This window comes from Aulonocara stuartgranti (genome assembly GCF_965226115.1).
Source record: "Aulonocara stuartgranti genome assembly, chromosome: 16".
NCBI lineage: Eukaryota > Metazoa > Chordata > Actinopteri > Cichliformes > Cichlidae > Aulonocara > Aulonocara stuartgranti.
This window is the reverse complement of record NC_138952.1, coordinates 9,527,305-9,550,344: the sequence shown is the minus strand read 5'-3', so window position 1 is coordinate 9,550,344 and position 23,040 is coordinate 9,527,305. Positions and strand designations below refer to the sequence as shown.

At 42.1% G+C, this 23,040-nt stretch overlaps 1 protein-coding gene across 2 annotated transcripts; it reads right to left on the bottom strand.

Moving 5' to 3' along the window:
* On the bottom strand, nt 1-22,216 carry klhdc3l (kelch domain containing 3-like). 2 transcript variants are annotated; one of them, XM_082508347.1, is made up of 8 exons: nt 21,802-22,216; nt 10,824-11,016; nt 10,185-10,267; nt 10,007-10,085; nt 8,622-8,668; nt 8,046-8,166; nt 7,343-7,526; nt 1-956 (listed from the first exon to the last, which is right to left on the bottom strand). In XM_082508347.1, the coding sequence occupies exons 2-8, from the start codon at nt 10,984-10,986 to the stop codon at nt 344-346; spliced, it is 1,290 nt and encodes a 429-aa protein (XP_082364473.1). In that variant the 5' UTR covers nt 10,987-11,016; nt 21,802-22,216; the 3' UTR covers nt 1-343. The 2 variants fall into 2 exon arrangements, with proteins under 2 accessions (XP_082364473.1, XP_082364472.1); XM_082508346.1 differs by having other exon boundaries at nt 10,824-11,019; nt 21,802-22,213.
* Between the last annotated feature and the right edge of the window lie 824 nt (nt 22,217-23,040).

The window sequence follows — 23,040 nt, the reverse complement described above, 5'->3', positions numbered from 1 at the left end:
TAAAAATGCACTATTCTGTCTTTATTAATACAGGAATAAATGACTGTGAAATTCTGGGCTGATGCTCACTAAAGATCTGATTCCAATACCTTCCCTGTTCTTACAGAAACTATAAACAGATACACAGAACAGATACTGTGTTTTTTCACATTCACTGTTAACAGGACACAGCTCATGCTAATGCCATTTCCCCAAAATTTACTTGAATGTTGCAAAAAATGTAAAAATCAAAACACTGAAACTGTACAAAAGTATAAAAATATTTCATGTTGTTTTCTTTTTCACAGAAAGCTAGTAACACCTATTAAAACCTGCTTCTCGCGCAGAGAACAGAATCGTTTATTCAGTCAATCATCGTCACCTGCCACATGGAGATGGGGCTGGTTCTCGTACAAGGTTTTCCGCCGAGCACCAGCAGCAGGTCGGGCAGATGCTGAGTGATGTCTCCATCCTTGTCCTCCAGCGCCTCCTCCTCTGAGCAGCTCCATTGTTTCATGAATGCTTTGTTCTCAAATGTCAGGCAGCTTCCAATACGCTGACCATCTATCTCTATTAAGGCCTCTCTGCTGGTCTCCAGTTCTGAAGAACTTCTGTTGGCTTCTCTGTCTGGAGTGAAAGTCTCCAGCTCTATAGCGTTATCTGGTGCTGGGAAGCACTTGTTCTTAAACGGCTTGAGTTTCCCTCCCAGTAACCTGGGCTGGAGTCCTGAGTCTGAGCAGAAGCTCTTGCTGGTGCTACTGGTTTTGTAGCTGGGACCCAGACCAGTGCAGCAATGGTGAATCTTGTCTGGGGGGTTGGAGCCCGGGAGTGTGGTGAGCTGCATCCAGGTCTGAGTGGTGAAGCTGTATCTCCACAGGCAGTTCTTTGGAGAGTCCTGGGTCTCGCCTCCACCGAAAAGGAGCATTGAGTCTTTATAGGTGACAGCTGAGTGTCCTGTGAGTTTAGGAGGGCCGTACCTGAGAAAAACAACCACAGGTGGTGTTAGCAGGAAAGAGCACACCAAATGATGCCAAATAAGTTCAGCAGTCAGTGCTAAAAACATCAGAGCTAAACAGACCGGTCAGACAGGAAGTGCTGGGAGCACCAGGAGCTGTAATCGATAATCTGCTGATCCATGTGTGATCGTATGTGTGATAATATTTCTATATGGCGTGTTGTGCCATGTTACTTTATTAAAATTACCCCTGGATATAAAACACATCATTTGCACTGTTAAACCTGGGATGATAAATCTATTTCTGACAGATGTGTCACTCATCGTATTTAAAGGAGGCCCTGAAGGACGGACATCTCTTTTTGTTGAACACCAGCTGCCTTGACTCCTCTCCTTGTGTCTCTTCCTTGCCTCCTCTGCTCTCTGTGGTAGGGAGGGGCTAAGACTAATACGCTAAGAGAGGAACTGAGGACACAAAAGAGGGGTGAGGCAAATGATCTGTGGAAAAACATCTTAAAGTGAGGTGTTGAGTTTAATACTGACTCTTGTGTGTTTTGAGGACACCAAAAAACTGACTGCAGATACATCTGTGTGTCACAGCAGACACTACAAGCTTCCTGCCCCCTTTTTCCTTTCCTTTTGCCAAAGCTCTTTTCACACTTTGGGAATTAAAGCTGATATATCACAGATTAGAAAAACAGTGAGTCTATTTGTGGTACGTTTGTCACCAAGAATATGCAGACAGTAAAATTTCCCTTTGATCTGGATGCAAACTTGATTTCCAAGTCTCCTTCATCAGTTTCAGAGCTCTAATGCGCAGTGATTTCTGTGACGTGCACCTCTGATAATGTCTTTGAATTACAGTGGGGCAAAAAAGTATTTAGTCAGCCACCGATTGTGCAAGTTCCCCCACTTAAAATGATGACAGAGGTCAGTAATTTGCACCAGAGGTACACTTCAACTGTGAGAGACAGAATGTGAAAAAAAAAAAATCCATGAATTCACATGGTAGGATTTGTAAAGAATTTATTCGTAAATCAGGGTGGAAAATAAGTATTTGGTCACCTCAAACAAGGAAAATCTCTGGCTCTCACAGACCTGTAACGTCTTCTGTAAGAAGCTTTTCTGTCCCCCACTCGTTACCTGTATGAATGGCACCTGTTTGAACTCATCATCTGTATAAAAGACACCTGTCCACAGCCTCAAACAGTCAGACTCCAAACGCCGCCATGGCCAAGACCAAAGAGCTTTCGAAGGACACCAGGAAAAGCATTGTAGACCTGCACCAGACTGGGAAGAGTGAATCTACAATAGGCAAGCAGCTTGGTGTGAAAAAATCAACTGTGGGAGCAATCATCAGAAAATGGAAGACATACAAGACCACTGATAATCTCCCTCGATCTGGGGCTCCACGCAAGATCTCATCCCGTGGGGTCAAAATGATCATGAGAACGGTGAGCAAAGATCCCAGAACCACACGGGGGGACCTGGTGAATGACCTGCAGAGAGCTGGGACCAAAGTAACAAAGGTCACCATCAGTAACACACTACAACGGCAGGGAATCAAATCCCGCAGTGCCAGACGTGTTCCACTGCTGAAGCCAGTGCATGTCCAGGCCCGTCTGAAGTTTGCCAGAGAGCACATGGATGATACAGCAGAGGATTGGGAGAATGTCATGTGGTCAGATGAAACCAAAGTAGAACTTTTTGGTATAAACTCAACTCGTCGTGTTTGGAGGAAGAAGAATACTGAGTTGCATCCCAAGAACACCATACCTACTGTGAAGCATGGGGTGGAAACATCATGCTATGGGGCTGTTTTTCTGCCAAGGGGACAGGACGACTGATCCGTGTTAAGGACAGAATGAATGGGGCCATGTATCGTGAGATTTTGAGCCAAAACCTCCTTCCATCAGTGAGAACTTTGAAGATGAAACGAGGCTGGGTCTTCCAACATGACAATGATCCAAAACACACCGCCCGGGCAACAAAGGAGTGGCTCCGTAAGAAGCATTTGAAAGTCCTGGAGTGGCCTAGCCAGTCTCCAGACCTCAACCCCATAGAAAATCTGTGGCGGGAGTTGAAAGTCCGTGTTGCTCGGCGACAGCCCCAAAACATCACTGCTCTCGAGAAGATCTGCATGGAGGAATGGGCCAAAATACCAGCTACTGTGTGTGCAAACCTGGTAAAGACCTATAGTAAACGTTTGACCTCTGTTATTGCCAACAAAGGTTATGTTACAAAGTATTGAGTTGTATTTTTGTTATTGACCAAATACTTATTTTCCACCCTGATTTACGAATAAATTCTTTACAAATCCTACCATGTGGATTCATGGATTTTTTTTTTTTTTTTTTTTTCACATTCTGTCTCTCACAGTTGAAGTGTACCTCTGTCATCATTTTAGGTGGGGGAACTTGCACAATCGGTGGCTGACTAAATACTTTTTTGCCCCACTGTAAGTTGGCAGCACTCAGTCAGTTCATTTCAGGAACCCTGCCATAAAACGCCTCTAAACCAACCAGAGAAAGTTTGGAGGGGAGGTGAGAAACAAACAATTACATCTGCATCTTAAGCTCTCATATTTTTCTCAGACTTTACTTAAATGTAACTGTAACGGTTTACAACCTACAAAGTCAGGTTATCACCATTAGAAATCACAAGACCTTCCAGTAACATTGTGTTATTAGGGTCACACTGTCTGTCTTTTTTTTTCCATTTGCTGTATGATACCTGTGCCTCAGGGGGCAAAAACAAGTGACGTTAGTCCTGACTATGCTACTGACCGGCTAATCATTAGTCCTGATAAACTGCTGTTCATGTTCATAACGCCAGACGAATCAATCCACAAGTCTTTACATGTAACATATTCAGTCATCCAGAACAAAAAAAACAACAAAAGAAAAACAAGTCTCCAGATGTAAATCTCAGTGATCTGAAGCTCTTTATATACATAAATTTACGTATTACTAAACCATTAAAGAGACGGTTCCTCAGGACTCTTTCTTTCCTTTTTTTTTTTTTCAACAGACACACTACAATCAGTGTTTCCACCTCACATGTCAGCCTGTCAGCAGCGGCTGAAAAGTGATCCCAGTCTTTTCAGCCGCTGCTGAAGGATTCTCTGTCTCATCAACTGGATCAGGTTCTTCTGCCATGTTGTGTTATGTGGGAATATTCAGATGAGGAGCTGCAACAGACTGCTTGTCAAGTTTTCTCGTGAGTCTTGACCTTCCCTTTATGTTCCTCCTGCTCTTTGCTTTACTCTTTATGCTAAAAACTGCATTTGTTTTACAAGGTTTGACTCATTTCTCACCCTTTACAATTTGCCATGAACACCACGCCTCATTACTCTGCATTACACCACTCTATCTGGAATAAATCATTTAAATCATCTGAAGCAAATTAGTTTCTTGATTTGAAACACAAAGTTCTTTAAAAGCAAAACTAAAAAAATAAATAAATTACAACTAAAATATAGTTTCACAAATTAAAACACAGGTAAAAAAAAATGTGAATAAAGAAACATTAGGAAGCAAAAAGTACTTTAACTTAAAAAATGAAAAGCAATGTAGCAAGCTTGTAATTTGCTAAACTGCTGGAGCGATTAGGACAATACAGCTACAGGGAGTGCAGAATTATTAGGCAAATGAGTATTTTGTCCACATCATCCCCTTCATGCATGTTGTCTTACTCCAAGCTGTATAGGCTCGAAAGCCTACTACCAATTAAGCATATTAGGTGATGTGCATCCCTGTAATGAGAAGGGGTGTGGTCTAATGACATCAACACCCTATATCAGGTGTGCATAATTATTAGGCAACGTCCTTTCCTTTGGCAAAATGGGTCAAAAGAAGGACTTAACAGGCTCAGAAAAGTCAAAAATAGTGAGATATCTTGCAGAGGGATGCAGCAGTCTCAAAATTGCAAAGCTTCTGAAGCGTGATCATCGAACAATCAAGCGTTTCATTCAAAATAGTCAACAGGGTCGCAAGAAGCGTGTGGAAAAACCAAGGCGCAAAATAACTGCCCATGAACTGAGAAAAGTCAAGCGTGCAGCTGCCAAGATGCCACTTGCCACCAGTTTGGCCATATTTCAGAGCTGCAACATCACTGGAGTGCCCAAAAGCACAAGGTGTGCAATACTCAGAGACATGGCCAAGGTAAGAAAGGCTGAAAGACGACCACCACTGAACAAGACACACAAGCTGAAACGTCAAGACTGGGCCAAGAAATATCTCAAGACTGGTTTTTCTAAGGTTTTATGGACTGATGAAATGAGAGTGAGTCTTGATGGGCCAGATGGATGGGCCCGTGGCTGGATTGGTAAAGGGCAGAGAGCTCCAGTCCGACTCAGACGCCAGCAAGGTGGAGGTGGAGTACTGGTTTGGGCTGGTATCATCAAAGATGAGCTTGTGGGGCCTTTTCGGGTTGAGGATGGAGTCAAGCTCAACTCCCAGTCCTACTGCCGGTTTCTGGAAGACACCTTCTTCAAGCAGTGGTACAGGAAGAAGTCTGCATTCTTCAAGAAAAACATGATTTTCATGCAGGACAATGCTCCATCACACGCATCCAAGTACTCCACAGCGTGGCTGGCAAGAAAGGGTATAAAAGAAGAAAAACTAATGACATGGCCTCCTTGTTCACCTGATCTGAACCCCATTGAGAACCTGTGGTCCATCATCAAATGTGAGATTTACAAGGAGGGAAAACAGTACACCTCTCTGAACAGTGTCTGGGAGGCTGTGGTTGCTGCTGCACGCAATGTTGATGGTGAACAGATCAAAACACTGACAGAATCCATGGATGGCAGGCTTTTGAGTGTCCTTGCAAAGAAAGGTGGCTATATTGGTCGCTCATTTGTTTTTGTTTTGTTTTTGAATGTCAGAAATGTATATTTGTGAATGTGGAGATGTTATATTGGTTTCACTGGTAAAAATAAATAATTGAAATGGGTATATATTTGTTTTTTGTTAAGTTGCCTAATAATTATGCACAGTAATAGTCACCTGCACATACAGATATCCCCCTAAAATAGCTAAAACTAAAAACAAACTAAAAACTACTTCCAAAAACATTCAGCTTTGATATTAATGAGTTTTTTGGGTTCATTGAGAAAATGGTTGTTGTTCAATAATAAAATTATCCCTCAAAAATACAACTTGCCTAATAATTCTGCACTCCCTGTATAAACTGGGCCTAAATTGAAAAAGCTAATGAGCAAAGTTGTGTTTTTTAGAGGCTGACCATCTGTAAGAGCCAGTGTGAGCTAATTTAGAATGACTCTGGGTCTGGGTTCATTGCTGGTGCATTTAACTATAGTTTCAACAGGCGGCTTACCTACAGCTTCTAGGTTTTATTGTCAGAGTGTAGACCAAATATAATGATAGTAAAAACTCCCAGAAAGCTTAAGAGTCAGCAGCAGCAAAAACAATAACCACAGCACAGGATTAAAAAAACAGAACTTTTTGACAGCCAGGTTAGTGAAACCCACAGAGATGAATTCCTTCAAGGGGCATATGATCCAGTAGTATATTCACAGGAGTGATGTGTTACATATTCACACCTTTATATCATGGCAAAAAAGACTTATGTATACCTGCAATAAGTGTGCCTCGTGAATGGACTTTTTCCAAGGTTAGGGATGTCAGTTAATAATAATGAAAAAACATCTGACTCACCTAAGAATAGCTGAAAAACCAAAAAGACTCAAAATGTCGTGAATAAAAATCTTTGCATATGACAAATGTAGACAGTATTGCTTCATTTTTCTCTTATTTTATTCATTTTCCATAAGTGTAATTAGCTATATTCAGTCACAAAGAGAATAAATGATATTGGGGCCTCTACTTAACCTATTTACAAAATGAGCCGCAGTCAAATCCACAGACCTTGTGTGGACATCATGATGAACAGAGCAGCTATTTTCAGTATACATTATTTACAAACTGGCTTGTTTTGTATTGCACTGAATTAGTAAGTAACTGAAACAGCCTCATGTACGTTAACACAACCACAGCAAAATGCTGAAACACAGAGTTCATTGCAGTCATCGCTGTCTTTAACCATTCCAAAGTATTTCTTATTTTGTTGTAAAGGAAGTTCTCCAAAACATGTATTGATCATAACTATTGATAGTCTGGTATAACATGTAGATTTGTCTAGAAATCTGCAATGCTTGTCTGTGTTGTTTCACAGAATAGCCTGTTCAAGTACTGACACAAAAGCAGCCAGCAGGTGTCGCTGTGGAGATGGCTGTGAAATTGTTTTGAAACCATGATCCAGTGCTGGCACAACGACTTTGTATGTCTCAGTTTGCCCATCACTACCTGTCAGTGGTTTTAATGTCGAGACTGATCTTTTTCACTGCATCCAGTTTTCAAAAATACAGACAAACTCCGCACTTACTTGAGTGAACTCCATGTCTGGCTGCTGGAATTCCACTTCCAGAAGTCTCTCTGCTCCCGTAAACCTTTTAAGCCTCCGAACAGGTACACGCAGCCCTGATAGGCTATAGCTGAGTGACTGTGTCTGGGGCCTGGGCCTAATGAGTCCTGCTGAGAGCCACTCAGCAGGGACCAAGACATGGTATCTGCCATTAACACACACACAAACAAGTATCTATAATTAATGCTCATTCTGCAGCTCACATTGTGTTTGCATGTGTCACAATGCTGATGATGTTCACATGCTGCCCTCTAACTGAATATGGGTGAGATTTCACTCCTAGAAACGGTTCAGCTCAGTTTAATTGTCAATTTGTTTCTCCATCTCACAGCTATAAACTACATTCACACTGGTAAATATGAGCAGTTTATAAAATTATATTGACCAAGATGGAATCACAGCTAGAAGATGAGCTTGGCATCAAGTGGGACTAAACTGATGCAGTTTACTGAACTTATGATCTATCCCATTATATTAATGCTCAAAGTTGCTTATAGAAAAATCATGCTGAACAAAAGCTACAATTAATCTTTTGATAGTAACTCTGGCAAATACCATAAAAGGTCAGCTGATTTTGAGGGTGTGAGGTGGGAATTTTAAGATTTGGTTAGTTTTATATGGAAGGAGCTGACTGAATTCTCCCTTTTGTCAGTTTTAAACTCACTAAAGTCCAAACTCCAGAAATCCTGGGAGGTGCCTTTCATGTCAATGAATCCTCCGTACATGAGCATGGCAGAGCCGAGCACCACGGTGCTGTGGCCCTTCCTGTTGGTCGGCATTTGGGTCTGCACACAGAAAGAGAGAGAAATACATTTAGACTACTTCTATGACCTTGATTGAACAGTCACAAAAAATGCATTAAATTTGGGCTTCTTCAACCTAACCCTAACCTTTCTCTTCCTACTTTGGTGATCCTCTTCCTACTTAGCTATATCCATTCTGTGGGGAAACACTGCAAATCAATTTATTTGACCTTTAAAGTTCTAACAAATATGTGGGTAGTGTGTGACTTCTGTTCTGCTGATACAAGCTAAAACAAGCAAAGGATGGCAGGAACTGTGCACAGTGTTCACTGATGTGCTTCCAAGTGTTGTGACTGCGTGACACAAAACAAACGGCAGCACACGAGGACTGAGCGGTTAATTATTTCTGTTATAAGCTGATAATGAGATCTAACCATCTGATTGTTTTCTATAGACAGAGAACATGTTATCATTTAGATATGAAAAGCACTCGGTACCTGAAGCAAGCTCCTCTTTCCCTGCCACTGCACCCACTTCTGCTTTGCTGAAACACAAATGACACAAGAAAATTAAACTAAAAGAGTGACGTACAATAAAATGGATATGATATCTTTACAACATCTGTCAGCCTTACTCCAAGACAAAAAAAAGTAAGTAAAGGCTAACATACAAAGAGGAGAGGCACTTCTGCAATAATTCTGAAATACACTGACACACACTGTTGTGCAGCCCAGTCTTATGAAATCTATTGTTACAGGGACACAAACTGTCCAGTTGGCCAAAGTAGAGAGGCTTTAAAAGACGTGGTAAATGTTATATTTTAACCTAAACCAAGACAGTTTTAAACCTAATCCTGTCGTTTTTAATGCTTAAATGTAACCAGGCAAAATATTTTTAATAAATAACATATTTAAAAATACCACCAGCTACCTGTGCTACCTGTCCGCTTCCTAGCATAGGTGATTTTAAGAGAAGTTGACCCCTGACCTTGACCTTCAACTCAATTGAGATTCGAACTTAGAAAAACATCTTCAGGACCATAACTTGCTTTGATCAGTGTGATCTGTCCTAACTATTATTGAGATTGCGGTAACACCAGTGTTGTTTCTCCACTCCACAGCTATCGCTACATTGACCTATCCATCCAAGGATATTAACCTTGAAAGTTTACCCAGAATGCACTTTTTCAATGCTTGTCTCTGTTGCTCTATGTCAAAGAAATGAAACTGCTGCATTTTATGCAAGTCATGACAGATCCCATCATGCTGAACAAAAACTAGATTTTTCTTTACATCGTGACACTTGGAGTGGAACGAAAAGTTCAAGAACTTATACTTCTAAAAATATCCAAGTTCGGTAAAATGTAACAATTGTGTAAAACAATTGCTTCATTAAACATATTGTAGTTCTTATGAAAACAAAAGAACCAATTGATTTTGAGGGTGGGCGTTTCGGGGGCTTTTTACAGATGTGATATGATTTTATATACAATAAGTGGTGAGAATTGAAAAAAACTGTGCATGAGATGGAATTTAGGTTATGTTGGAACAAGCAGAATAAAAACTGAGCTGAAGTGAAGAACACAGGAAGTGTTAGAGCAGGAAATGAACACAGCTGCAGTTTTCCTCCATTTGATAAATATGTGTTGGGGTAAATCACCTTTTCTTATGTTGTTTCTAATTGTCTTTAGAGTCGTGAGGTTATGAGCATGGAGACCCTCTCAGGTTTCTCTCTCAGCTTTAGTGACACAGAGGAATGAAACGTTTTACAGGGATTAGGAGGATCGACATGCAGCAACATGTTTTACCTGCTGAGCCTGAGAATTGACTACAACAGTAGTGTGACTGGCTGCCAGCCCATGCTGCACTGCAGTGAAACTCACCGATGTCAAACACCCAGAGAGCACATCTGCATGTGGTGTATGCAGAGTCCAACAGGCCTCCAAACACGTACAGGAAACCCTGAAAAGTTCAAAGCTGTTAAACATACTCTGCATGCCCACCGCTGTCATAAGATGGTCTCTCTGCTTTATGTCCAATGATTAAAGAAATTGAAGGTACCTTGTGAGCTACCATAGAATGTCCCTCTAGCTCCTCTGGTGCCGCTTCACCACTGCAGCTCAACTCGGTCCATTCATCAGACACTGAAATATTGAACATATTAACTGATGATTACAAAAAGAATATTACAGGAGGCTGTTTTATAAGAATGCAGCAAAAAACATCCTTTGCAAAGTTTAAGTGGAATAAATGTTGCATCTTTTTTCATGAATGACAGTGTGTATATAAACTTGAACGACTTGCAACACTTTCTACATCTGCACAAAGGCGTTGCCCAAATACCATAGGAATAGTTGGTGCTATCTTTTAATAAAAGACTGCATATAAAAGATGGAGATTTGAAGCATTGTAGCCTTCACCAGGGCAAAGCAGGAGGTGATCATAACCATACCTGAAAGGACAGATCTTAGTGAAGATCAAAGTGTTAAGTCATAACATTTGTCTGTTTCTTTTGTGCTGTTTTAAGTAGTAGACTAATTGGTCATTTGAAGAGAGGGCTTTATGTAAATGAGTACCTGAACATGGTTTTTGTGCGACCAGCCACAAGGATATCGCTTCTAAGGAAGTATTCTGTCATCCGTCTTTATATAGATCTGCATCTTTATATATGCATGGCTATTAATGGATGGGGGCCCTTACCCACGTTGTATTTCCAGAAGTCCCTCAGACATCTGTTCTCTCTGCCTCCCAGGACGTAGACGTTTGCATTGTAGCTGCAGCAGGCGTGCTTGTAGCGGTCGCACGGGGACAGGCTGCTTCTCAGGGGGAGCTGTTTCCACAAACAGGGGTTGTTCTGACTCATACCTGGCAGCCCTCACTCTCACTGGAACATCTTCTAAAAGAAAGTAAGTGTATACAGTCGTGCGTTATATGGACCCACTATCATGGCTAAAAAGTGCCAAGAACAAATGTTACAGACTGGTAGCACCTTTTTAGCTTCATTGTGCGATGATATGCAGGACTAAATAGCCTTCTTTCTGTTAAAAGTTTACATTTTTTAGATACTAGAGCCGCTGACTGACTCCACCTGGATGCTGTAAGTTGTTAAACGGTGCAAAACGATGAGTTTCATCTCCGTCCGTGTGAACAGGCCCTGATCAAAGTGGATGAAACAAAGGCTGCACTACAGGAGACAGGACAAATGAAAAACCCAAGCAACAGCTGCTTCCGTATTCACGAGGGGTCACCACAGCAAGCTCCACATGTTTGATTGGGCAGTTTTACGCCAGATGCCCTTCCTAACCTGTCTGTGGCTGGAACTGACCCTGGAACCTTTTACTTTCTAAGCTAATGTGCAAACCACTACACAATAAATGCTTTAAAAACTGTCTGTATCACCAGAACATGAGTGGAGATTCACGAGTTCATATCTTAAAAGAGCAGAGGGACTACACCAAGTTTTTTGGAGCACCGCTCCTCAAACAGAGCCAGAATTGTAGTGTAATAATAATAATATAACACGATAATATAATCATAGTTTACTCAACTTTCCAAAAACTCTAGTACTTATGATCCTGCACGCAACTACACTAATTTAACTTTCATTTTAGAACCCATCAGAGCTTTTCCCTCATTTGCATCTTTTTTCCGACTGCCTGCAGAGTCCTGAGAAAGACAAAATTAACTTTTATTTACATGCACATTGTGGCATTGACAGAATTTTATACCGTTCTTCTTCCTTCTTCCTTGTTGAATGATAAACTTCTTATCAAATGAACAAATTTTTTTCTCCTGAATTAATTTACTGAAGACATTTGGTTTGAGTGCACATTAACTTTACTCCTCAAATGAATCCTGTTTGTTCTGCATTTACCCGATGGCCAGTGACAACAGCAGCCTTTGGAAAACTGTTCTGACGCACAAAACAACTGGATACCTTTTTTTTTTCCCCTGTCCCGTTTGGTTCTTTTGCCATCAGAATTATCATCTAAAGGCAAAGAAAGATGCCCAACAGAATTACTTGACCAAATGGACCATCCCGGCCTTGCCGTATTGGTCTATTTGACTCACCTTTGCTTTTATTGTTTATTTTATTTTATTTTCGCTTACTACACACGGGACAGACATGACTGGGGGAAAGAAAAGGGAGAAAGAACGAGGGAAAGAAAAACAGCGGGGAAGAGGAATGATGATAAAGGGCAAAAAACAAAAACCAACAAAACAAACAGACAAAAAATACATATATCAATCACCTGGATCACCTGTTGAGAAAGACAAAAGAGAAAACAAGCAAAAAAGAGAGAGCAATATAATAAACAACATCATTGCGATGATCTATGTGAATATAACAGTAAATACTAAATATTAATTATTATTGTGCAGCACGTAGGATTGACAGCACACAGGAGGAGAAGTAGGAGCCAAAAAGGGTGTAGTTTGTGTCTGTGAGCACCCGTGTGTACACCTGTGAGCATGAGCGCGCTTGTATTTAAAAGGTTCCTTCGTGTAATGATCTGCTAGAGGGCGTGGGGAGCCATAGCCCCGGATACCAACTGGATACCTTTTTAGTACCGACTGAGAGCACCCAGCATCTGAACAAGGAGCCAAAGCAGAAACCTTCAAACTGACACTCAAGCTTCTCATCTACAAAGAAAGCAGGCTAAATCCAGACTGAACCCCTACTGTGGGAAGCATTTATCCAGTAATTTCCTGCAGTTTTGAAATATGAAATTTCAAGCCTATAAGAAGTTTAATGTTACTCAGTTACAGTGCTGAATTTGAATCAAACAGCTGTTTGGGGCCTTACTGTCAGGGTCCTGGGTCTCCTGACCCAGCGTTTTAGTTCTTTGTGGGTTTTGTATTATTGTACTTGGTGTGAGTTATGCTATGGTTTCTAGTTTCTATCCCTTGCCCTTCATGTTTCTCTATGTGCCCTCTGTTCTGTGTAAGTCTGTGTCTGCATGTTTGGGTTCCCCTCTGTGTCTCTCGGTTCTTAGAGTCCTCTGCCTTATGGTTTATGTCTCTGTGTTTCTTAGTTGCTGTCTCCACGGTGTCAAGTTCGCGTCTCTGTGTGATCCTTCCTGTTTTACTTTGAAGGTCCGTGACTTATGTGAATGTGTCCTGCTTTGCTTGTCTCGTCAGTTCTAATTTCCCCCAGCTGTGCTCTCCTTCTGTGTCTCATTCTCCTCGTTACTTCCCAGTGTATTTAGACCCTGTGTTTCTCTGAGTCAGTGTTGCGTCGTACCCTCAACAAGCTGTGTGTGTTTTGCCTCCGTGTTGCCAGTGTTTTGTTTCCAGTTCAGTGTTTTGTGCTTCAGTGTTTTAGTCCACCAGCGTTTTTGTTTGTCTTTTGGTGAGTTTAGTTAGTAAGAGGTTTTCCAGCATTAAAGCTGCGCTTTAAGTTGAACTTCTGTGTCTGAGTCCTGCATTTTGGATCCACCACTCCTGCTTGCCCGCCTACCACACAGCCAACCATGACAGAACGACGCAACCATCAAATGGATCCTGCGGACTCACGGTTTCAGTATTTCGCGCAGTTGTGGAATTACTGCCGGGAAGTAATCCACGCTGAGGACACCCCCAAGAGACTCCTTCAGGTGGTCTTTTTCGACAACTTTTTGTCTTCCACCCTCTGCACAGCTGGTTTTTTGGACATTAACAGATTAAAACAACTAATAACAGCTCTGAGAGCCAGGATGTGCTTCGAACTGTTTGGCATGGGCGGTCCAGGCAAGGAAGGGTCAGCTACCCTCCTGGAAGCCCTCGCTGCCTGGTATTCTCAGCATCAGCATCTGTTCCCATCAAGCCTTATCACTAAATCATTCCATCCTCCCTTAAGAGAGGGACTGCATCCTCGTTGCCTTCACCCCAGTACACCAGTGTCACCTGCCCCGCAGCCTCCCTCAGCTCAGTCTCCAGTGCCTGTTTCAGCTCAGTCTCCAGTGCCTGTTTCAGCTCAGTCTCCAGTGCCTGTTTCAGCTCAGTCTCCAGTGCCGCCTGTCGCGCAGGCCCCAGTAGCTCCAGTGCCGCCTGTCGCGCAGGCCCCAGTAGCTCCAGTGCCCCCGCTACCCGTAGCTCTGGCTCCAGTATCACCGGTTTCGCTCATTCACTCCATGCAGGGAGAAAGTTTAATTTCATCTCAAGGTGCTTTTCATGGTTCAGCCGCCATTGGCACAGTTTGCCGCTCCAGGGCTTCCCCAGAGGCTAGGTCTCAGTCCCCAGCTGATTCTGGATCCCTGAAGTCTATGCAGCCGCCTGAGAACTGCACCATGTCAGCGTTGCCTGGGCAGAGCCAGTGCTCAGTGCATCGCCAGTTGCCTTCGTGTTTGCCAGAGGACTCCATGACTGCTGGCTTAGTGGTGGCTTCTGCTGGAGGGTCCGAGGGACCGCTCCGGCTTTCGTCTCTAGTCTCCGCTGGAGGGTCCGAGGGACCGCTCCGGCCTTCGTCTCCTGTCTCCGCTGGAGGGTCCGAGGAGCCCGTCCAGCCTCCTGCTGCAGCTTCATCATCCTCGTCTGGTCCAGCTTCATCATCCTCGTCTGGTCCAGCTTCATCAGCCTCGTCTGGTCCAGCTTCATCCGAGTCTTCAGCCTCGTCTGGCCCAGCTTCATCCGAGTCTTCAGCCTCGTCTGGTCCAGCTTCATCCGAGTCTTCAGCCTCGCCTGGCCCAGCCTCCGTGTCTTCAGCCTGTGCTTCGCCTGGCCCAGCTACTGCCTGTGCTTCGCCTGGTCCGGATCGCCTGAGTGGCCGCCGCTGCCTTCCGCGCGGCCGGCCCCCGGACCGCCTTCGCCTGAGTGGCCGCCACTGCCTTCCGCGTGGCTGGCCCCCGGACCTGCTCCGTCGTCTCCTTCGTCGTCGCCGCCGTTGGCTTCCGCACGGCCGGCCCCCTGACCTGTTTGGACTCCTGTGCTGTCAGCCCCCTGGCCGGCCCCCTGAACTCTTCTGTTTTGGACTCCTGTGCTGTCGGCCCCCTGGCCGGCCCCCTGAACTCTTCTGTTTTGGACTCGTGTTTTGTTTTTGGGCTTTCTTATGCTTCTGTGTTTTTGTTTCGTGCCCTCCTTCCTGGACCCCCGCCGCCTGCCCTGGTCGGGTTGTTTTCTGTTTTCGGCGGTTTTCTTTTTTTTTTTTTTTTTTTCGTTTTCTTGTGTTGGGCTGTCGGGAGCCAGCCCTTGGGGGGAGGGTACTGTCAGGGTCCTGGGTCTCCTGACCCAGCGTTTTAGTTCTTTGTGGGTTTTGTATTATTGTACTTGGTGTGAGTTATGCTATGGTTTCTAGTTTCTATCCCTTGCCCTTCATGTTTCTCTATGTGCCCTCTGTTCTGTGTAAGTCTGTGTCTGCATGTTTGGGTTCCCCTCTGTGTCTCTCGGTTCTTAGAGTCCTCTGCCTTATGGTTTATGTCTCTGTGTTTCTTAGTTGCTGTCTCCACGGTGTCAAGTTCGCGTCTCTGTGTGATCCTTCCTGTTTTACTTTGAAGGTCCGTGACTTATGTGAATGTGTCCTGCTTTGCTTGTCTCGTCAGTTCTAATTTCCCCCAGCTGTGCTCTCCTTCTGTGTCTCATTCTCCTCGTTACTTCCCAGTGTATTTAGACCCTGTGTTTCTCTGAGTCAGTGTTGCGTCGTACCCTCAACAAGCTGTGTGTGTTTTGCCTCCGTGTTGCCAGTGTTTTGTTTCCAGTTCAGTGTTTTGTGCTTCAGTGTTTTAGTCCACCAGCGTTTTTGTTTGTCTTTTGGTGAGTTTAGTTAGTAAGAGGTTTTCCAGCATTAAAGCTGCGCTTTAAGTTGAACTTCTGTGTCTGAGTCCTGCATTTTGGATCCACCACTCCTGCTTGCCCGCCTACCACACAGCCAACCATGACACTTACTGGTTGGAGTTTGCATGTTCCTCCAGTGGCTTGGGTACTACAGCTTCTTGCCACAGTCCAAAGCGATGCATGTGAGGTTAACTAGTGATTCAGAAGTGCATGTAGGGCTGGATGTGAGTATGAGTGGCCGTCTGTCTCTGTGTTCCCACATTTACTAGCTATTTTACTAATGAATAATCCTCCTCACTCTTATTTTGAAAGTCCAGTTGATGCTAACTAGATAGCCTCATGTTCTCCCTGACGGATGGCTTCTTCATATATTCTCTTGGAGGTGGAGTTACTCCCAGTATCCTGAAACATGCCAACACCCATAGCACTCTAGGGAAATAAAGCTTCTTTTCAAGAGTTTCACTTCCTGCTTAAATAAAAACTAATACAGCTATGGGAAACACTGCGCTCAGCATGTTCTCTCTGGCTTTAATAGATGGTGTCCTGGATGGCTGATGACACACATGATCGTTTGGCATTTCAAAAACATATATTTAAATACTTGTTGTGGCAGAGACAGCGAAGCTAGAGTACTAAAGAGAACCAAAACAGGCACATTTAGAACATGGAAACTCAATACAGAAAAATTGCCTAGCCAGCCTGTGAATTCTAACCCAAGGCCACCTTCAAAAAGTTGAAAATATAAAAAAGACCAAAATTTAAAACGTGAACTACTGGCTCATTTTAAATGTAATTTAGTTTTACAGCATAAAAAAATATTAAGGGCTGTTCTTTTTCCAATGGACAATGAAATTACTGACTTTTGTTATTGTTGTTGTTATTATTTTATCATTCATCAGCTAATCGATCATTCCGTGAAATGCCAGAACACAGATGGATATAAGGTCGGTTTACTGTGTAATATACGCATGAACAAGCAGTGGTGCTTTAGTTATATCAGTTATATTACTACAAGTCACTAAACAGCACCAGTGACTCATTTAAGGATGCTTTTACATAACATGTAAGCTGAGTTTTAATAGCGTTGCTCTTTCTCACTGTGAGCAGTAATTTTCCATCTCTAAGTGAGGAAGTATACTCAGTTTTACAAAGCCATTAGTATTCCTCTGTTTGGACTTGACCGCTGTCTTATCAGGCTGTCACAAGAGCAAACAGCTCTGAGGTCACAACACTTAAGTGACACACCTAGCCAAGTGTTGTCCAAATACTTGAGAGTCACATGAATAAATGGGACCATAACTTTGTTGTTCATGGAGAAAAAAAAGCAATATTCAGGAATGCAGTCCTTAAAATCTAGGATCAAATGGAGCAACAGCTGTTTTTCACCATATTTTTCTATATTTCCTAAAGCATCGGCTCATCTGCCTTGTGAACTTCAGGGTCACATCTAATTCTTAATACGCAGGGTTTAATATGATGTCAGCTCACCCTCTGCTGCTATAACAGCTTCAGCTTTCCTGGAAAGGCTTTCCATAATGTTTAAGAGCGTGTTTATGGGAATTTCTGACAATTTTTCCAGAAGCACATTTGTGAGGTTAGACGCTGTGTTGGATGACAAAGCCTGGTTTGCAGTCTGCACGTACAAACTCCAAAACATGTACAAAACACAACGGAAGTGCTCCAGGATGCTAGGGGCAGTGTTGAGCTTTTGTTACCTAGTGGTTACACAAGCCACGAAGTACCAAGTAAATTAACATTTTTTTAAATTATTTGAATATATATGACTGCCTGTGTATAAATACACAAACAATACACATATGCTTTCAATTGTGTACTTTAAGTGATCTAGGTAGCTTTGTTTTGGAAGTTCAGTTAACACTAGAAATGTGTTTTGGAGTTTGTACATGCTTCAGAGTTTGTACGTGCTTTGTCTCTAGGGGCCACCGTATATATTTATATATAAACATATATAAATAAAACCACATTTTTTAAAAAACATTAGTAATTCCTTTTGTGCATAATTTTATATTGTTGTTGATAATAAATTAATTAACACTAGCATCCCCCAGGCTTCTACCTTTCTAGCAACAAAACAACCTGAAGAGCCAGTTGGGAGCCAAAAGAGCCGGCTCTTTTTAGTGAGCCGAGCCAAAAGAGCCGGCTCTTTTTAGTGAGCCGAGCCAAAAGAGCCGGCTCTCTAAAAAGAGCCGGAATTCCCATCGCTATTTTGGAGGTCAGTTGCAACTGACTATGCAGGAAGTTAGCAACCTTTGTGGACTTTTGCGCCTCAGCACCCCTCAGGCTAAAACAATGGCTTTTTTGTTTTTAAGCTCTCTTTTTGTCCTCTATTACAAATCAAAGCACCTGCTCTGTTTTTAATATAGATTTTGGTTTATGACGCTCTTGTTTTTTTTAATCTTATTTAACCTTTTCTGTGTAAATGAACTCCTTCTTGATTGTAAATTTTACCTTATTGGATTTTATTTTACTGAACTTTTCTATTTTATTTGAGCTAATCTGTGATAGGCATTCTTTAATATTTTGGATACTATAACACAGGAAGTTCCAGCTTTTGGCATAAATACAGTTTATTCTTAAATTTAACATTTCAGGCATGTGATTATACTAGCACTGAAAGGTTAATCGGAATTCCTTTTTACATTTTGTCTTCCAGTGATTCTAAATAAAACAGGATAATTAGGATAAAGTGATTACTCGTTTGTTTTCTGTTACAATTCAAATGCACCTCTGTTCAAGTGTTTTCTAAAAGCCAAAACTCACTCACGGCTCAGGCTGAGATGACAGTCAGAGAATCTGTGGTTTTCGAGGTCCAATTATGGAAAGCAATCATTTGCTATAATGAAGCAGCTCGAATTAAGGCTGTGCAAATAACTGTGTATTTTGATTTCAATTACAGTTCCAACAAATATTACAACAAGTTACTCTAAAAAAAAAACTCTACTGTCGTTTTTAACCAACTCTGAGACTTCAGATTTGTCGTAGGATTTTTTCAGTGAAGAGGTTTTCTCCTGCAGTGACTGAACCTCACTCAGTCAACAAATACTGTTATTGTAGCAGGATGTGTAATCATGTTATTACAGAAATCTGAGTCGCAGAAAACTCAGGTTGCTGCAATGCTGCCCACTGGAATTTAAATAACGTTTGAGCACCATGATCAACTCCTGTGGTGAAAATAGCACAGCAAAACTGTTCCTATGTTGTTATGTTGGTTTCTGTCTTACATAGGTTATTTAAGTCTTATAGATTTCTTTGTGTTAATGAATTTACAATATGTGAAGATATCAGCCAAACAAATGAAACAGGATGGAGCTGTTAAAGAAACTGCAATGTTTCGAAACTGTGAGCATACTCTAACTAGCGCTAGCCCATCTGCTCCATTGACCCAATAAATCATCCAATCGCAGTCGAGTTTAACATGCACCTATTAAAGCACCACCTTATACTTCGTAAAGAACCATGTGGGGCCCAAAGACAAAACACAACAGTACTGATGAGAAAAAAAAACTTCAAGCGTGAAGAAATGTTCATGTGCAACTATGAAAAATTCAGATGACCAGAATTTGTGACCATACGTGGATAGCTATCAGCTGAACAGGTAAAAAAATCTGCATCCTCTTTGCATTTTTACCTCGTAGCTCCACTAACTCAGTCTGCTGCTCACCTGCATAAACGCCGCTCTTTATAAAACACGCACACTTGCTGAAACAAAGTTGGAACAAGATAAAAGGAGATCTTTTTAAACTTAGCCACTTTAAGCTCCAATCTAAAATCAAAGCAAGAGAAAAAAATGTCCTCCTATTGTTTTTTGATGCTAGATCATTCAGACTGCTCCATGTACACGTTTAATGATCAGGGAAAAAATGATCTCTTCTATGCTGTAGCCCATGCAGCAGTACAAACTCAATACCGAAGTCCAGTTTCTGGTGAGCGCAGCTGGGTCCAGTCCAGACAGTACGTGCAGTGAGGCCTGTGAATCACCTTGCTGAACTCTCCATGGCATCTGCTCCAGATCCACTATCTCCATTAGTTTAAAGGAGTGTCCTCTATACCAGCGGTCCCCAACCCCCGGGCCACGGACTGGTACCAAACAACTTTGATACTTTGTTTGGTACTGGGCCACAAGAGTTGAGGCTCGGTGTGAAATGTATGATTTACAGGGTATTTATTGTTAACTTTGGTTTCCCTGGGTCTTTTCCCATGTGTTATGAATAATTTTTTTTGGGTACCGGTACTCGTTTTATTTTGTTGTATTTATCCACGACACCTTAAAGGCCAGTCCATGAAAATATTGTCTGACATAAACCGGCTCATTGCGCAAAAAAGGTTGGGGACCACTGCTCTATACAGTATAAAACACAGTGCAAAAGATGGACAGAGGCACCTCTGGTGTAGGTTCATCAAGTTGTGTTATGAAGCATCAAACTGAAGAGTTTTGCAACCAATTCGTGACGAAATGACCAAAATTGATCAAATAAATATTTTATCCTGTGTCGCCTGATACAAAATCTGAAAAGTGCTTACAAAAGTCAGGGCTAGTTTCCCACAGACTTCTGTGGGACCGGGAGTCTATGGAAGCAACTGCAATCAAACTGGAAACCAGAGATCAGTAAAGTTATTGGCAGTTAAACCTTTCTTAGTCCTGACTGACTGAACTGACCACCAATGAGTGCAAAGGATATCATTGACTGACACACGAGGGGAGTAAATACACAAGTGTTACCTAAGCAACCAGAGCCTGGTATCCTATCCACTACCAACCAACAGCCAGTGACAATGTTATGGGAAGGAAACAACCAAATCACTTCCTGTGTGGATGCTACTGTGTGGAGGCCACTTCAGGACTATACACAGAGTAACTGTTAGCTTGTTGCAAAAAAAAAGCTAATATAATCACCTACAAATAATTTGGATTTTTTTTTAAAAAGGGTCAAATTAAAAAGTATTTAAAAAGAGACTGCATGGCCTCTTTTTAAATGCAGTAAGCTATTACTGCTTTACAAACATTCATCAGTACAGTGGAAGTGATCTGTGGAGTTACTGGACCAACATAGTGTCAGCATTGTATTCTGGTAGCTGACTTGTTAGGGAGGATGTTAATCAGAAATTCAGTAATATATTCTTTCCAAGGAAATGCACTTTATAGATGGTACCGAACTTAAAATATGAGGTAAAGATTTAAATCAACCAGTCTCTGCCAATCCTCTGGGTAAATGTGTAATATATTACTTTTCCCAAGCTGGTGCAATCAGATAAAGCACACACAATGGAGCCGCTGTATTCCCATGAAGCCACATTAGTGATGTTTTCACTCCTATCGAATCTGAAATTCTCGGACTGTTACAGATAATAAGACATGAAGTTGTCTGGGTGACTAAGGCTACGCTAACTGCCCTCTTTCTTTATCTTAGGTGTATACTCAGGACAAAAAGTGTTTTCTAACCGTTTAACATTAGATAAGTAGCAACAGGCGCTTTTTTGTACAAGGCGGCTGTTAACGTGAAGTTGTCTGATGTGTACAACCGTTCCTAACGTGACTTTAGACACGTCAGTTTAATCAGGGGGAATGCGACCCGTGAACCCACAACTCGCTCACATCTCCAGCAGCGACACACCGCGTGCTTTCAGTAGTTTATGTAATCGAAGGAAAGCCACTTGGCTAAAGTAAGATAACTTACTGGTTTCCCACATATTAAACCCCGAGGAAAATCTATCAGAGGAATGATAACGGTAACGCTCGAGAAGAGGAAATGAGATCAACTTTTTTTTCGTCTGTTTGATCAAAACGGAACCAAAGCAGGTCCGAGCTTCAGTGCCGAAAAGCCTCTGAGCTCTAAAATAGTTATAAAAAGGTCACTTCATGTGAAAAAAAAAACAGCCAGTTTTGGCGTTAAAATGATGTTTTACTTACGCACAGTCCTCCGCTGCAGTGTCTCTTTTTTGGTCGTTGCTTTACTGCTAACGGGCTGCTGGTGCGTTCGATTTCACCTCGTAAATTCCCACCGCAGGTCTGGGAAGTGAAAGAATTTGTTTGGATTGGCCACGCGTCCGTGACGGCAAAAAACAAATGTACTGCGTATGATGAGATATGAAACCTCATTTTAGATACACATTACAATGTTATTTTCAAAAGCAACCTAATTAGGTGACTATGATGTATAAGAATGATTTTAAAAAATCCGTTTTAATATAATACACGTGCTCTTGGGTGAAAAACGGAACGACTCAATCATGATTATCAGAATTTTTTCCAGATGCTAATAAACAGTTTATAGCAAAGCAGATATGAAGGGAAAATATAGTGTATATTAGTTCAAGTTACTGTTTTCTAAAATGGGATTGCACACCCCCAAATGCCCCAATCTATGACTGTTGCAAGTCTGTGGTAATTCTATGTTGCACAGACTCAACTTTCAGTTGATCAGTTCCTTTCTCTACCAGTAGTTTCTCAATTGCAGTAGATGCAGCATCAAAATTTGGGCCATGAACCTTTCCTTCACTGCACCCTCCTTCACACAGAAGGCCAACTGTTCTGACTTTCCATCTCTGGTCTCATCATCTGGTCTCTCGTCAGTCTCATCAGGTATTTTTTGCTTCACTTTTACTTTGAAATGTGCTGTTTTTATCTGCTGTAAACACTGCCAACTCCTAACTCCGCCTTTCATAAATGTTGTTATTTAGATTCTTACTAAAAACCTGATAAAAACCTGATCCCGGGCAGGGATAGCTCAGTAGGTAAAGTGGTCGCCTCATGATCGGAAGGTCGGCGGTTCGAATCCACTTAACGGCTACCCTGAGGTACCCCTGAGCAAGGTACCGTCCCTACACACTGCTCCCCGGGCGCCTGCTTAGTGGGCTGCCCACTGCTTCACTGAGTGAATGGGTCAACTGCAGAGAAAAAACAAGTAATTTCCCCATGGGGATCAATAAAGTATCCATTATTATTATTATTATTATAAACAAAACAGAAAGATGCATTCTTAGCAAGGTACTCCAGCCATTTGAAACCCTGGAACTAGCTTTGATGAAAGATTCAAAAACAAGTATATCATTGTGCATTTCCAATAAGTCTGGGCTGTTTTCACTATTTAAGTTCACTCTCCTTAAAGGCAATTTAAAATAAACAACGAAGCCCAATTCGACCAGAACA